At 43.4% G+C, this 17049-nt stretch overlaps 1 protein-coding gene across 1 annotated transcript; it reads right to left on the reverse strand.

Moving 5' to 3' along the window:
• Positions 1 to 13240: 13240 nt before the first annotated feature.
• LOC124655703 (serine/threonine-protein kinase STY13-like) lies at positions 13241 to 16885 on the reverse strand. The gene is made up of 8 exons (XM_047194556.1): positions 16567 to 16885; positions 15415 to 15536; positions 15098 to 15306; positions 14835 to 15009; positions 14604 to 14741; positions 14289 to 14473; positions 13720 to 13784; positions 13241 to 13533 (listed from the first exon to the last, which is right to left on the reverse strand). The coding sequence occupies exons 1-8, from the start codon at positions 16883 to 16885 to the stop codon at positions 13241 to 13243; spliced, it is 1506 nt and encodes a 501-aa protein (XP_047050512.1).
• Positions 16886 to 17049: the final 164 nt, after the last annotated feature.

The raw sequence follows: 17049 nt of genomic DNA on the forward strand, positions 1-17049 counted from the left end.
AAGAACACTTTACAAGCGTCAAGACAACAAAAATAAAGATTTTATGAGCATAAATAACTATACATGAGGCAAATATTCTAATTCCTCTTGTAAACTCTCAGCTTGCCAAGGAACAATTGAAAATTTCATATTAGCATATTAAGTGTGGGAGATCGTGTCGAAACAATCATAACAATGCAGTATCTCATTGACACCCACATCAATAAATCATGGCTATTAAATACTTCTTTTTATTCTTTTGCTTTTCAAGAACTTCAACTCAGTAGTAACGAGTCCATGCCAAAACTTATTAAATTTGATTGGATTGAATACACTTGGACAAAAAAAATTATTTCCATGGAAAGACTCGATTAACTACAAGAACTAGAGTAAAATCTTACACAACTAATTAACTTTACAAATAAAAAGGTTTACTCTAACTCCTTTTGTTTACTCCCACTAGCACAACATTTCACAAATACTAGTACTAGCATAAACATTTCAAACTTCCAAAGTGGGAGAAACAAGACATACCTCTTGAAAGTGGCTTCACAATTCTCTTCCTTATGATGTGTTTCTTCAAAACTCAGAGTAGATCACTCTCATTAGTAATATTAAACCAAAAGAGGCAAATGGCAATCCACTTCTCACGAACAAAGATAAAAGGGAACATATTTTTGTATGTTTGTTAATTGGGCTTAAAGAAAAGAAAGGATTGACGAACAAGTAAGGTAAATAAAATAAACAAAAAGATAAACAAAAAAGTAATGAAAAGGCTAAGTGTTGGAACAAGTCCAACACGAGTGTTTCAAAAAAATGCTTAGGGAACATATACCCAAGCTTAGGCTTTTGCAAGAACTTTTTATGCTTATTGTTGTGGCAGAGGAAAGTCATCCAAGTTTCATTGGCCACTCCAATGGTTGAACTGCGACATGAGGTTTGCGGTGGAATCTCGAAGGTTGATGGCGAGGTTGCTCATGTTATGGATGTTGCCATCAAGCGCATACGTGTCCTCATACATGGTGTAGGGGTTTGACGGTTATTGCTCGTGTTCCGGTCCTGCTTGTTCTTCTTCTTCATCATCTCCTTCGGTACCTCTTTTTGGGGTAGATTTGCTCCAAGCCGTGCATCATAATGCAAACACCCTCAATAGGTATTAGACCATTAGGCACAGGAGCAATGATCAAGTGGTCGTCTCCAGGTATGACAAAAATTAGTTATCGAAACAAACTATATATAAAAGAAAATATTGCCTAAACATTGTCAAAAAGTACATCAATGGATTGTGTATAAAAAACATACCAAATAAACGTAAGTGAAAATAATTTAGAAGAACAAAAATAAAGGAGAAACTAGAGTCACAAAATAAATACAAAAATAATAAAACAAAACAAAATAGTAAAAGTAAAATAAAAAGAGAAGTAAATGAACGAGACACCCAAAAAAGGGTTAAACAAATAAACACGAATTGTAATTTCTCAGACAAAAACCATGTAAATAAAAAGAGGAAGGTAAACAAATAAAAAGTAGGGTAACAATTTGTTACTACTAGAGACCTAAGTGGTAAATGTGTTCGCCAGTCTACCAAAAGAAATACAAGGTAAATTGTTCTAGAAAAAATATTAATTCAGCCTTTGTCAATTTATAACAAGCGTGATGGTTAATTCATTATTTTTATATCAAAAATTTACATAGTTTTTTTTGTAAGTTATTGGATCATAGGTGAGTAAGTTTTTGTAATAATTAGATGGTTAATATGAATATTTGAATATCAAGTTTAAACGATATGTGCTTTTGGCATCATAGATAGGTAAGAGATGGTTACATCGTGTCCACTTATTTCGATGTTAAACTTTGACCATCAGTTTGATCAACAAGGCATGTCTTATGTGTCAAAAAAAGTTCTATCATTGAAGTCGGAGCATAATACATATAAATTTTCAGTAGTATATTTTTTATGCTATTTCTCAAAGTTCAATAAATAGAATACCATGAAATTGATGAAGGAGGAACTAATCAAAATAAACTCACCTTAGTATGTATGTTTCTCTCTGCAAAGGTAGATCAACTCCTTGCCCGATTATCATCGGGCAAAAGGCCATGGATTACTAACACATATTTTTGCTGAATTATTAGGATAATCTTTCTTTGGGACAAGAATCATCTAGATCAGTCATGTCCCACACATTCAAAAAAAAAAACCCACATGAACAGATAAAAACAAGATGAACAAGCTGATGCAATGATTTCCGTGACAGGAACACAATCTATCCAAACAATAATGGTAGCAAGAGAATGATATAACCGACCCAAAAGGGCAGGCGGGGCAGATCGACGTTGCCGGCGCATTCAACAGAGCGGAGGGTGAACGCATCCATCCAATCGATGGTGATGTGGCCACCGTGGTCGTCGAACCTGTGCGGCGCTGCCGCTCTGCGTCGAGCAGCCACTGCATCAAGTACCCAGATTGCAGGCACAAAAAAGTGCCGGCAAAGGCATCAAAAGTGCCGGCAAAGATTTTTCAAGGCACAAAAAAAATGCTGCGTTTATTCCAGTCGAGGTAGGTCTTTGCCGGCATTTTTAGAAAAGCACCGTTAATTGTATTTTAAGGCAATCCAAAAATGCCGCTAGTTAGTATTGCCGGCACTTTTGAAAGATGCCACGGAATCTTTTTGCTGGCACTTTCCGAAAATGCCATAGAATCTTTTTGCCGGCACTTTTCGAAAAATGTCACAAAATCTTCTTACTGGCACTTTTCTAGAGTACCATCTAAACTTTTTGCCGGCACTTTTAAAGATGCCTACAATTACTTTTTCAGGCTTTTAATTCTGGTGCCACTGATTATTTTCTTAGGCATTTTTAAGGTTGCTATACTGCCTGCAAAGATTCAAGCAATCTACAATCAAGCATACATCACACTCAAGAAGTCAAGCAATGTTTAAAACCAATATTTCCAAGCAATCTAGGTTTGAAACCAACATTTTGAAACATTCAAGGATTCACAATCCAGGCATCTAACTTACATGACCAACAGGGTTCATCTCCACATCATGAACAACATGGTTTGAAACCATTAGATAAAATACACGACAGGGTTCATCTCCACATCATGAACAACAGGGTTCATCTGCCGCCGAGGAAGAAAGTTGTCATGGAGTTTGGGCCCTGCCTCGCCACGCGGCCAGATGCCTCATCGCGCGGCCAGAGGAAGTTGCGCCAGCTGCGCCATGCATCCGACGCCGCAGCCAGGTTCCCGTCCCCGACGCCAAACCCTCTTCCTCGTCGAGCAGGATGCCAGAGCACCGCTGAGCGCGCCCTCCGCCCACCCTCCTGCAGTTCACTTAAAATGTTCCAAGTCCTTCATCCTTTTGATAGGAGTAGTAAATATGAAGATAAAACACCCACATGATAACTGTGCTTGGATCTGCCTCAATGGAGCGTGCAAGAAGTAAAAGAGCCTACAGAATGTATGTTCAGAATTAGAGCTAAGCTGAGTAGCTGAGAACACAATAAATCCAATTCATGTTTGATTGTGTAACTGTAACATGTCCCTAAGCAGTAAGCAATACAATGATCACCTTTAGCCTGTCAGGTTTGTTTACTTTTCCACAATATAAACCAAGTGCAGCCTCTAAGAATAGTTCGACATCGACAGATCCCCAGATCCCTGTACAATCTTATTCTACACAACAAAAGGTTAAATAAAAACTAATCAAAATATAAGCAGATCAGAGAGCAATGAACTAGTAAAAGATTCAAAGGAAAGTGTCATGTCATTAAATGTGAAAAGAAATGCAAGTGAATAAGATCGGACATCGTCGACAAGCAGGTTGAATGTTCTTTGTCAACTTGTTGATTAACTGTCCAAAGAATTTCAATTGCCAATCTTTTTGTAGGGGGTAGCATGAAAAGGGTGTGATATAAGCAAGCAAGTACTCCCTCTGTTCCCTATTAATTGACTCTGATTTAGTAAAAAGTTGTAATAAATCAGGGTCAATTAATAAGGAACGGAGGGAGTACAGAATAAGAGCTAATTCAACATTCTACATGGGAACACGAGAAAGTGATAAGCAGCAAACTTCTAAGAGTAAGTTTAGTGTTTGGAACCAGATACTGATATATATGGCACTTCCGCTGATGCCGTCATAGTGGAGATACAGATGGACTTTACCCATTACCCACCTTCCTACTATCCAGCATCCGAAGATTTGATAGCTGTTTGTTCCTTTCAAAATCTGCAAACGAACCATCACCAGCTTGTAAGAATGGTGCATCTCATGGAAGTACTCTCCGAACTGATAGATGTAAAGGAAAGGAAACGCAAAACCCCCTTTGCCAAATGCCAATACTGCCAAATACTGCTGGCCAAGACCGACTGCATCAAGTTCAGATCAGCTCTAATAAGATTGGAACCAACACGATATGTTGGTACAGGCAGAATATGCTGAAGCAGATCATAAGGACTACAGCCTGCATATATTTACCATGATAAAATTGGGACTCATGATAAAATTTACCATGAAGGAACTGAAACTAATTAATTCAAGAATTTAGCCGCTACGACCATTCACCATCTGGCCGATGAACTCCATCTCTGAAACAACCATGAAAATTTTAGCCGCTACGAGTAACACAATCCTACTGGAGCACAACAGAAACAGCCGATACAAATTTGCTATTTAATTTTGTTTCCAATATAATATATGTTTAAGATTAAGCAGTCTTAACGTCCATTCACCATGTTGATATTTATGTCCAAGCAAATACAGGTTCAGGCACTCCAGCTAAGTTGGTTTAGGAATATAAAAAAAACAAATCAAGCAATTTGATTGTTTCAGAACTTGTGGACATCGGTCAAATAGGTAGTGTCCTACTCAAATGACAAATACAGATTATTCAAGTTTCAAAAGATAAGAAAGACAGAGGAACAAGAGGGTAGGGCTGCTTAAATATTTTCCTTCAAAAGAATGCAAACAGAGACACAGAGTACGTAACAAATACTTCAGATACTAGCTCAATATCCAAGTGTAGCAACAACCATTTTACAGTAACATATGATGAAAATGGACTAAAGAATTAAAGTGACGTCACCTACAACTGGGAACAGTTTGATTTTAGAACAATGATTAACTGGAGCATTTTGGAACATTTTAGACAACATTTTGGACTGGAATAGTGGTGACAATTGGATTGCACAAGGTAAAAGGAAACTTGGATCTGAAGAGCAAAAGAAGGAATAAGAATTGGTCTGCTGCAGGAATTCTAGTCTAGGTAGTCCTCCTTGTCTGTATATACCTGAAGCGGAGAAGTAAGCCCGGTGCATCGATGCAAGGCTGCGGTTGACTGTCACTGCCATGTCCATGGCAAGCCGAATCCTCCAGGCCTTGTTGATAAAATTTCTCGCTACACGGTGGACACAACACACACAAGTCAATCATCTCAAATTCATAAAGAGAGGTGATTCAGAAACGGAAATTTAATCTCGTTTAGCAAAGCTCAAGCAAGGAAACAATAATACAAGCAATAAATAGCGAAGGCAACAAGAACACAAGCCACCTTAGTTGCACTTTGTAATCATTAAGAGTTCAGGACATCCAATTAATAACTCAAGTCATATTCCAGGGAGTTTACTCAGAAAACAAGTTTCTTCTGGTCCAGCAGAAGAAACTTTCAACATGCTGCCAAATAACTTAATATAGGATGGGAAATCACTCAGCTAAACAGACTAGGATATGGGGACACTTGAGACATCTGCCAAAAAACTTAATATAGGATGGATGCATGCCCATGAACTCAAAATACACTTCCTCTGCCATCCACTAATAACCCTACAACTGGAACTGGTGGCTACTAGAACATCAAGCAGCAGTAAACCTTACAGTTCACATCAACTTAATATGAACTTGAAAAATCAGCAGCTCCCAGTGCCTCGATACATGTCTACCTCAACATAAACAATTGATATGAATACTGAATTTCTCTCACAGCATTAAGAAAATATAGCACATAGTGATCAATTGGTGTAGCAGTAGAGCATGACCAAAGAGAGAAATACCACCTTTGGGTTCCAATGTCAACTAGCTCCTGGACTGGGGCATTTAGCTCAACCTCTGTCTATATTCTGAAATCTCAAACACGAGGGAACTACATAGAATCGACTAGCCAAGCCAGTAAAAGCTACAGTTGAATTTCTTAGCAAACAACAGAGAGATAATATGTTCACAAATTCAGATAACTCACTTTACATATACCAAATTAACAAGTTTATGGCATCATTTTTGTAGGTGGACTAATCATGTGATCTATTATAATATAGTGCTAACTATGCAACATGAATCTCTCCTCTCAACCATGGAGTAACAATGATCTGCAAAATCCACCAATCATATACAATGTACTTGCAATTGCGAGCAAAAATTCCCCCACAACATTGCCGAAAATCACATCAAGCATCACCAATGCAAAGACGAAGGAATCAATTTGATCCTCTAAACAATATACAGAGAGGGGCATAATTATCCATACCTAGCTCTCGACGGCCCGAGGTGACCTCGTGCTCGGGGCCCTTGCAGAGCTGCGGATGGAGTCGATGACGGCGGGCGGGACAGAAGGCATGTTGCCCTAGACGTCATAGGTCTCGAAGGCCCCCAATCTGGTTGACCAAATCGGAGAGGCCATCCGGGTAGAAGGGCACGACCTGGGCTAGGAACAGAGCCAGGTCGGGGAGCTCCTTAGCCGTCTCCCCCTCCGGCGCTGCCGCTCGAGGAGCAGGCGGAGGACAGCGCCGCCTTCTGCCCGAAGAGGAAGACCGAGGAGATCTCCCTTCCCGCCGTCGCCCCCTCCGCCTCCATGGTGGCACCTCGTCGGAGGCAGAGCGGAGGCATAGGCCATCCTCACACGCAGAAGCGACCGCCGAAGCACGCCGGGATCCGCCGCCCAGCACCCCGTGGACGCCGTCGGCCTGTGTGGCCCTCTCTCCGGCGACCCGCTTCGCCTTCTCCGGGGGAGAAAAATACCCCCACCGCGCTCTCACCGGCGACCATGCCGGCTACGGACTACCAGGGCTTCCAGCGGCACGTCGCCGTCACCCTCGCGGAGCTGAGGGACGGGGAGGAGTTCCTCTCCCTCGATCGCGTGGATCCGGCGCCTCCTCGAGGCGTTCCTGAGGAGGAGTTCCGCGTGGTGGTGGCCCAGGCGCGGCGCCGCGGCGGCGGCGGCGGGGCGCAGGCGGAGAAGCTGGTGGCGAGTACCACGAGCGCGCCGTGAAGGCTCTCGACGTCTGCAACGCCGCCCGTGACGGCGTCGACCTAAAGATGGCAATGGGTACCCATCACCCGTGTACCCGGCGGGTAAAAACCCAATAGGAGTACGGGTATGGGACAAAAAATTACCCATGGGTATGTAAATGGGAAATTATTGTACCCATCGGGTAGAGAGGGTATGGGTATGGGATCGTAGAACCCATACCCGCGTACCCATCTACCCGTCCAATATGTTGACATGTGGGGTCCACATAATAATCTAACATACCAAAATATTATTCCACTGATCACGTAAGCTGAAAGGCCAAAACTAACTCTTCCAAATAACAGGTGATTGCTTCCCTTGACTACCGCATGGACTTGAATGCTTGATAGACTACCTAATTAGGACCTGGTTACTTCCTTTGACGTTTCACATAATCACCTCCTGATTTCTGCGAGCAGATCGATCTCATTGTCATCTCCTGGAAGCGAGTCACCGCCAGGTCTGCACGAGGCCGACGGCCCTAGTCCAGGACTCCAGGTTCAGCCGCTCCTAGCACCGCCCCCTCCAGCTTGGCCTCCTCCTCTGGCTCCGAAGCACTGACCACCGTTTTTTTGGGCTTGCAGACTTGCACGCGACGACGCCATGGACGCTGCCAACGTTGGCAACCGAGAGATGGAGTTGCAGCTCACGCCGATTGAGCCGGAGGGAGGTGAGCACCATAGCCAGGAGCATGGGACTCCAACCCCGACCCCTTTGCCTGATGCCGCTCTGTCTCCGGGCGCCGGGAAAGGGCCAAGCCCCAGGCCAACGTCCTGCTCCTCCTGCTTCAGGATCTAACACGCAGAAGCGCGGCAGCAGTACGCCGATGACGTCCGGCACGAGGGGACGCCCTCCATCATCATCTGCTGCCAGGCAGAAGAACAAGAGCAAGGCGGTTTCCATGTGGTGAGCTTTTATTTTCTGTATGTTTTTATGAATATGCTGATGTTGTGATGCATGTACGGGTGAGATAAAAACAAATGGTGCCAAAGCGTTGATTTGCCTGATTGTTTCACGTCCAGTACTCAGTTCCAAGCTTACTCATATTTATACTGATTGTCAGTCTAGTGCACTTTGCATCATGGTAGAGTCACATGCATACAGAGAAATTCTACCAGTTGACACTAGATCATGGAATTAGTGAATCAAGTAGTGGCGTGAGTGTACATGGCATGCCTGCCTAAGAGTTGTATATATATATGCTGTTTTGAGTAATGGAATAGGAGAGTTCGTGAATATGATGTATGGAATTTTCTTTCTCAGAATTTGATGTCTATTTTGTCATCTATCTTCCTTTTGTAGTGTGACTGTCGATGACACATCTGCTCCGATGGATGAAGATGGAGGTCATGTTGTCATTTCAGATGATGAAGATCAACAAGAGGAGGATGTGGTAGAGGTGAACGGATCTGGCAAACGCAAGAAAACTTCTAATGTTTGGTTAGAAATGAAGGAGGTGAAGGTCGGGGGAGAAACTAAGGCAAGGTGTAACTACTGCCACAAGGATCTTACTACAGGACCTAGATCAGGCACGAAGCATCTCGCCGCCCATCTAAAGGTTTGTACTCTTAAGAAGTTGAAAACCAAGGGGGGCAAAACAATGTCTCAGTCATCATTGATGATGAATGCTAAGGAGGATGGGAACGTTTCTGTGGAGAGCTATACTTTTGATCAAGAGGTTGCTCGAAGAGAGCTTGGCAACATGTTGGTGTTGCATGAGTATCCACTGTCTATAGTAGATCATGCTGGTTTTAGGAAGTTTGTTCATGCACTTCAACCACTATTCAAGCTGCATACAAGAAATACTTATAGGTATAACATGCTATGGTTTTATTTAATTTATTTCATGCTTTCTTTTTTCTTAGAAATCATCAAGTATAACATATACTACTCTTCTTTCGTTTTGTAGGAATGATATTGTGGAAAACTTCAAGAAAGAAACAAAGAAGGCAATTGATTATATGGGCATGAACCAATCAAGGGTAGCTATAACCACAGATATGTGGACTGCTGATAGCACAAAGAAGGGTTATATGGTTATCACCGCTCATTTCATTGATGATTCTTGGAAGCTTAGGAGCATTATCATGAGGTACTAATATGTGCTGCTGATTAATATGCGTTGCTGTTTTCGATGTGCTGTTGTATAGTATGTGCTGCTGTTTATAATGTGTTGCTGTTTTTGACAATATGTTGAATACTGTAGGTTTATATATGTTCCCGCTCCACATACTGCTGATGTGATATGTCAAGAGCTCTACGACTCCCTGCTTGAATGGAATATTGATGAAAAATTAATGTCCGTGACAGTGGACAATTGCACCACCAATGACAAGGCAATTGAGATGATCGTGGGGAAGATAGGGAAGAAGAAGCTCCCTTTGGAAGGTACTTTGCTGCATATGCGCTGTTGTGCACACATATTGAATCTTATAGTTAAGGATGGGTTGGATGTTATGAAGTCAGCAATAATAAACATTAGGGAAAGTGTGGCATACTGGACGGCCACAGGGAAAAGGATAGAGAAGTTTGAAGACATGGCAAAATTTAAGAAAGTGAAAATAACAAAAAAGTTGATTCTTGATTGCAAAACTAGGTGGAACTCTACTTTTGAGATGCTAGAAGTAGCTTTGCCATATAGAGCTGTTTTTGAACGTGCAAAGCAAACTGACAAGCAATATGAGTGTTTACCTACTGATGAAGAATGGGAGTTTGCTAGAGATGTGGTAGATAAACTTAAATTGTTCTATGATATAACTAAGCTTTTCTCGGGAACTAAGTACGTGACTGCTAATATTTACTTCCCCAAAATATGTGAGATTAAAATGAAAATGAGACAGTGGGGCACTTCTAGCAACCCAATTATCAAAAATATGTCAGAAGAAATGACTACCAAATTTGATAAGTATTGGACGGACATTCAAGGTCTAATGGGGATGGCTACACTTCTCGATGCTCGATACAAGAAGCAAATGTTGACAGCTTGTTTTGCCATGCTCCATGGAATTGAGCCAGCTTCTTATGAGTGTATTGAGTTGGTTGATGATTTAGTTGGTAGACTGCATGCATTGCTGGAGGAGTATACAGTGGAAGAAAATGAATATCAACCATGTGAAGAATTGATTTCTTCAAAAACTCCTGCCATCATGAATGTATTTAATGAAATAGTTGCCAAGCAAAGTCCCGCAACGGCTAGGCTACAAAGTGAAATAGAGATGTACTTGTCAGATGCCTTAGTGCCTTACACAGAAACTTTCAATGTGTTAAATTGGTGGAAAGTAGATGGACTAAGGTATCCAACATTAAGGAAGGTCGCAAGAGATGTTTTTGCTATTCCTGTGACAACAGTTGCTTCGGAGTCAGCCTTTAGCACAAGTGGTAGAATACTTAGTGAGCATAGAAGCCGCCTAACACCTGATATGTTGGAGGCTTTGATGTGCTCCCAAGATTGGCTTAGAAACAAATATCAAGGTACATAAATATATTAGTTTGTTCATATTTTCTCTTTTAAGTAACCACTACTAATAATGTCTTTCATGTGTGTGTGAATTATTTGTTCTAGATTCTATTAAAGGAGACGCTAGCTTTTGGACTTGCCTTCAAGACATCCAAGAGGGGGTGGAGGTTAGTAATTACCAACTTGAGTATTTGAGTGTATCTATACAATGCAAATTCTAACACGTGAATGTATTCCTTTTCCCACTAGGACTTGGCCCTTTGAGATGTGTGGAGGCATGGTCTCGTGAAGTCCTGGTCAAGATTAAATAAACATTGTGCCAATGTCTTTGCTAGGCCACTATTGGATACCTCTAGTTTATTTTGGTTGAACTTTATATTGTTGAGACTTTATTGTAATGCTTATTTTCTGGCCTTGTGTACGGTCAAATTACCTCTATACTTTATGAGTTTGTGAACTTAAAGTGATGACTATTTGCTACTATATTTGGTTGTGTGTTACAGTTTTCATTTATGATGTGTTGCCGTGTGTGAGAAGTGATGTACTGATGTTGTTTAGGAGAATTTGTTTTTGTTTGTAATATGCTGATGTTCACAAGTATGTATTGTTGTTTATAAATTATTATGGTTATATGTTGTCGCTTACGAGTACTTTTTACTCAACTTGATGTGTTGTGAACGCGGGTATTTTTTACCCGCGGGTACCCATTTACCCTGCCGGGTGACGGGTATGGGAAAAACTTGTACCCGTTGACGGGTATGGGTACGGGTGATGGGCAAGACTGAAGGTGATGGGCACGGGTATGGGGTGGCTCCACCCGTGCCCATACCCTGCGGGTGCCATCTTTACGTCGACCAGGTGCGCGCTAGGAGATGGAGAGCGAAGCAGGTTTTCTTGTGACGCGGGGGGTTTTTCTTTATTTCGTCTGGCTCTTTCTAAAATTACTAAGGTACCCTTCTGGTCATCGATCTCAAGAATTTGCGGCACTTTCTATGCCGCTAATCGGGTAAACTTTGGCGGCACCTTTTGAAACTGCCGCAAATGACCAGCGGCCCTCTTAATTGTGCCTGTATTTTCATCTAAAATTAGGGGCACTTTTCCTAATCGCCGGTAAATTAGATCACCAATAGCGGCACTAATCTTAAACTGCCAGCTAAACCTACCATTAACGGCAAATTATAAAAAATGCCTGCAGCAAAGTGCCGGCAATGTGAAGACGTGACGTAGTGAGCGGGCGGAGGCATGGGCGGAGCTCGCCTTAAAGTGTATCGTGTCGACGGAACGTGTTGCGCATGCACGCGATCTGCCTCTGCAGCTCGTTGCTCGACATCCAATGATGTCCCGCCGCAGCGCCTTGTCCAACATCCACATCCCCGAGAATTCCTCCGCGTCTGCATCCCTCCTCACGTTAAGGCTGGTCAGGGATGCGTCTGCCACCGCCTCCAGCGGGACGACGAAAATGTTTGGCGGACGTTTCGTCGGGCCCGCCTGGTAGCGACCCTGCGTCGATGCGTCTTCCCAAACGCGCCAGCGACTAGCGCCGCTGCGTCGCTTCGGCAGTCTGTGCCACGTTAATGGTGATGCCTCGGCTGCCGAGGGGCCGCAGCCTACCTCCGCCAACCACGTTAATGGTGACGCTACGCGTCCCGCGGCCACCGCATGCCTCCGGACTTTATAAAGGGGGCGCACGTTCTTCTTCCTCATCCACTCCTCCAAAGAAACCCTAGCCGCCACAAAGCTCCACCGTAGCGCCGCCTAGGTGTTCCTGCGACACAGCCAGGCCCGCGAGAAAGTCCATGGCCGGTCCTGATGGTCGGCGAGGCGGTCGAGGCCGCGGCCCTGGGTGCCCCCGGGGCTGGGGCAGAGGCCACCGTGGTGGAGCAGCTACGGCCCCACGCTCGCCGTCGCCTGCGCCCTTCTCGTCTTCGCAGGAGGACCGCTGCTTCGAGTTCCTCCTCCGCATCGACGACGACCCACTCGGCATCAAGCGGCTCCCGGACAAGTTCGTCGATGGCGTCGAGCTGGCGCATTTGAAGCCGATGTATTAGTTTGTGTAAAATAATCTTCCAATATGTAATATTTGGAACTATGTTCAAATGGAAAAGAGAAAAAAAAAACAAAAACAAAAAAATGCGCCGGGCCGCTGGAGCCACCCCCAGACGTAAACGGACGCGCGGACAAAAACGGTAATTTCAGCGACCGCCGCGCGACGCAAACGAACGCGCGCGGACAATAAAATGCGTTGCGCCGCTGGAGATGCCCTCATAGTGGAGAGTAACTTAGACTAGTAACATATGTCTAGGTTACTACCTTTATAGTGGATAGTAACTTATATGTGGTGTCATGCATTGTGTCATTTACTACGTTGTAGACTCATTTTTCCTTGGGGTATGTGATGTTATGGTAACATAGCTAGTTACCACCTCACTCTCTTTCTTCATTTATTGTCATGCCATGTCACCGAAATGCCTTGAGATGTGTGATATTACTAGCTATGTTACTCCCACTATGAGTAGTCTAATAGCTTTGGCACCGCCGGGTGTGGGAGGCAAAGCAGACGTCACCACCGCGGTCGGCGTCGAACGCATTCTCATTCCTCTTCCTCACAGGCGGGGGTGGGGAGACTCCATGGTCAGAGGGGGAGGGCACGAATATAGCTAAAAAGTCTACAGATGCGGGGCCAGTAGGAAATGACCTTCCTCTTCCTCGATCCCGAGGGAGAGGAGACACCACGGGTCCGCGGTCGGGGGAGGAGCGATGGAGCTTATCTTCCAAGTCGATGGCGACACGGCCCATCATCAACGTTGCGGCTGCAGACGTTAAGGGTTAAAAATAAAAGAGGGTCCTATTGAGAATAATTCAAAATAGAAAGAAGTTCTCTTTTAAAAAAATCAATTGTTTATTTATCTCTTATTCCAAAATTCATCTGAAAATTGAATTCCCGTGATTAATGGGATCTATTGACTCTCAAAATAGATAGTAATAGTAAGAGATACTAGTCTGAATAGTGTGCTCCAGCAATTCAGGCTCTGTGATTGTCGCAAGAATCTGCAGCCCATTTCTAATAATCCGGACAGTGAACCATAAAGGTCCATGTTGTTACCGTGGAAACCGTGAAAGACTAACCATATTCAGTTTCATTAGAACAGCATATCAGATTTTGCTGGTGCAGGATGCAGACAAAACGAGAAATTTCTCCGATGCCGCCTTGCTGTGTTCAATGTGTTCATATCTCCAAGCATGTATGATGTATCACATGCACAAAAACAGGGCAATGAAAAAGCAGTAGGTCAACCAAACCCAAAAACAGAGTCTACATCTTTCAATTATAATCCACACATTACCCGGGATTAAAAATAAATCCACAATTACTGCAGCCATGAATAAACTCCTAAATTAACCATCTGTGTTTTATGCATACTCTTAGAGCTGTAAACTTTTAAATTGCACCATCACAACTACGTTTGTAATAAAAACTAACAGAAACACTATAGCGAAGCCCCATCATAATGCATAATGCGAGACAATATATCAACCACTACGTCGTCTGAACATGCAGAAGCACCCAGGGTTCTTCCCTTCCGCGATCCCTTCTGGGGTCATGCCGCCGCCGTTGCTTGTGTCCAGATCCTCTAGGAGCTGCACCACCTCCTTCATGTCGGGACGCTTCTCAGGGTCAGCGTCCCAGCACCTCTTCATGATCTTCGCCATTGGGGCGGGGCAGCAGGGTGGGATCGTAGGTCGCAGTTTCTGCGCAACAGAGTAAAGAATGAATATTGTTAGCAAAAAATGCTGTTGCATGTGCTAGTTCAACTTGTTTGAACATGGAAAAGCAAATCGCTGCTAACAATGAGAGTAAATCCACCGGCCAAAAACAAACCTTATGAACAATTGCAGAGGAGGTCTCTGCAAAACTGAGGTCCGGGTAATACGGCATGTCACAGCAGTAGATCGCCCATAGACATATCCCAAAACTGTAAACATCACACTTTCTATTGTATGGCTTATCTTCAAGGACCTACAGAGGAATCACAATAAACAGTTATGTAAGAAATTCAAGAGTGCAGTAGAGCAACAATATCATAGATTGGTCATCGGCGCTAAGTAGTACCTCTGGGGCCATATAACCCAGTGTGCCTGTGTGACCTGTCATTTCCGCTGGATCCTTAGCCTCTATACGGGCAACACCAAAGTCGGCGATCTTTAGGGTTCGTTTGGAATCAAGCAACATATTTTCAGCTTTGACATCCCGATGCACGATATCTTTTGAATGTAGATAGCTCAGTCTGCAAAATATATGTATGAGATTGCTGGTTATCCATGGACTCAGATTTGGAAAATGCATGACAGTTGAAATTGAGTCAACTTGCTTACCCCTTGGCCAAATCCAATGCAAGATCAACCACAACTCTGTATTCCAGCTTTTCCTCCCTGTGCGCATATAGGTACTGCCTAAGTGTTCCTCCGTCGATATACTCAACGACCACACAACATGCTCTATCTGGAAAATCAGTGTATGCAGCGATATCCTCATTCTCAGCTGGAATGTTAAGGTCAGTGGTACCCATTGATGCACCAATGAACTGCAAGAAAGAAACACAAAGCACTTTCATATATAATGCAATAGGAAGAATGACCCTACACAAGACCGTGCACTCATAGTGTGGATAACTTGGAGCAAAAATATTCACCTTTGTAACGTTCCTGTGGTTGAGATCCTTCCAAACTACAACCTCCTTCCTCAAGGCCTTGCGCCGAGCAGCAACTTCATCTTCTGTTATAAAACCATCCTCGCCCCAGTCTAACAGTTTAGCTACAAAAAAGAAGCAAAAAAAAGTTAGCTACTTTTTGAAGATTAGGGGCTAATGCATAAAAAAGTACACAACTAAGTCCTTGTAAGTTCAACCACAAGAATTTCTGTCCGTTTAACCGGATGTTCTTAAGGACAACCATTTATCTACGGAAAAAGACTTCGACGACAGTATACGTCTTTGGAACATTGCAAGGCTTCTTTTGAGGGAACATCTACAAGTTAAGCATCTAATACTACTAATGTCTTATGTAACAAGTCCAGTATATGTATAGACTATAGAGTAGACAACACAAGTGGATCAGCAAGATATCACTCATGCATCCGAGGAGCCCAACAATGTAGGAACTTGCGATAAGAAATTGAAGCAGAAAAAGTAAATCCTAAAATTTATACCTAGTGCAACTTTGGCAAGAATTGCTGTTTTTTGACAAGTGGCAGAGTTAACTAAAGAAGATCAAGGTATCCATGCCCATCAGCAATGAATTTTATGTAATGACGACAAACGGAGAAGATAGAATCTGGTGAAGGGAAATACGAAGAAAAGTATGATCGAAATCACAGATTGTCCATAGAAACGAAATATGAACATGCATGCAGCAAGAGATCGGTGGTAATCCACACTAATTGCATCATGCTAATTACATAAATAAACATGCGGGAAGCATCCAATTAGCAGATACTGGACTTAGTTCACGAGATTAAACTTCAAGGGCAACGCAAACAGAACAATGATCCGGTACGTCACTTGTAATTTATATTTATATTTTGTTAAAATACGAGAGTAATTAGACTAGCATAGTATATTCGATGGTTGAACCTAGAAGAAGATAGATCATTAACGTGGAACCCTAGATCCCTGCACCACCATGGTAGATCTAAAAACGACCGCAGAACCCTAAACCCTTGGGCGACCTCTGTCTCGTGAGTTTGTGCATGCATACACAGTTACACGCACGCCAAAGATCAAAGAACAATCAACTCAAGGAGAGCATCGATCGATGAATAAAAATCACGAATTCACGATACATACCTAGGACGATATTGCCATCGTAGGTGGCGCGATACACGGAGCCGAAGGTCCCTGGTGATATCAACTCGTGAACCTCCAGCTTGGCGAGGTCGATCTCCCACGGCTCCATCTCTTCGTCGCCCCTGTCTCGCTGCTTCTCCGTGGCAAGAAGCTTGGCCATGGTTTTCTTGTCCACCTCGACGTCAAGGCTGTCGAGATCGAACATGTCGGCCCTCAAGTACTCACCGCCGAGGAACCCTGAGTGCTGTATATTCCTCCCTGCGGCCGTCGCCGCCGCGTCGCCGCCGTCGAGTACCCCCGAGAGGTTGTTCGACGCCATCGCAACCGACCAAACTAATTTCCGCCGGCAACACGAGTATGGAGCGTACGTATTAGGTATCTCTCGTCCCAGCGGCTTTCCCTGCCGATATTTATATTAGGTTCCAAAGCTGTAGAAGTTTGACAAGCGCACGATCGGGAGAAGACGCGCATCGACTCGGATTT

The sequence above is a fragment of the Lolium rigidum genome, chromosome 5 (assembly GCF_022539505.1).
Source record: "Lolium rigidum isolate FL_2022 chromosome 5, APGP_CSIRO_Lrig_0.1, whole genome shotgun sequence".
Taxonomy (NCBI): Eukaryota; Viridiplantae; Streptophyta; class Magnoliopsida; order Poales; family Poaceae; genus Lolium; species Lolium rigidum.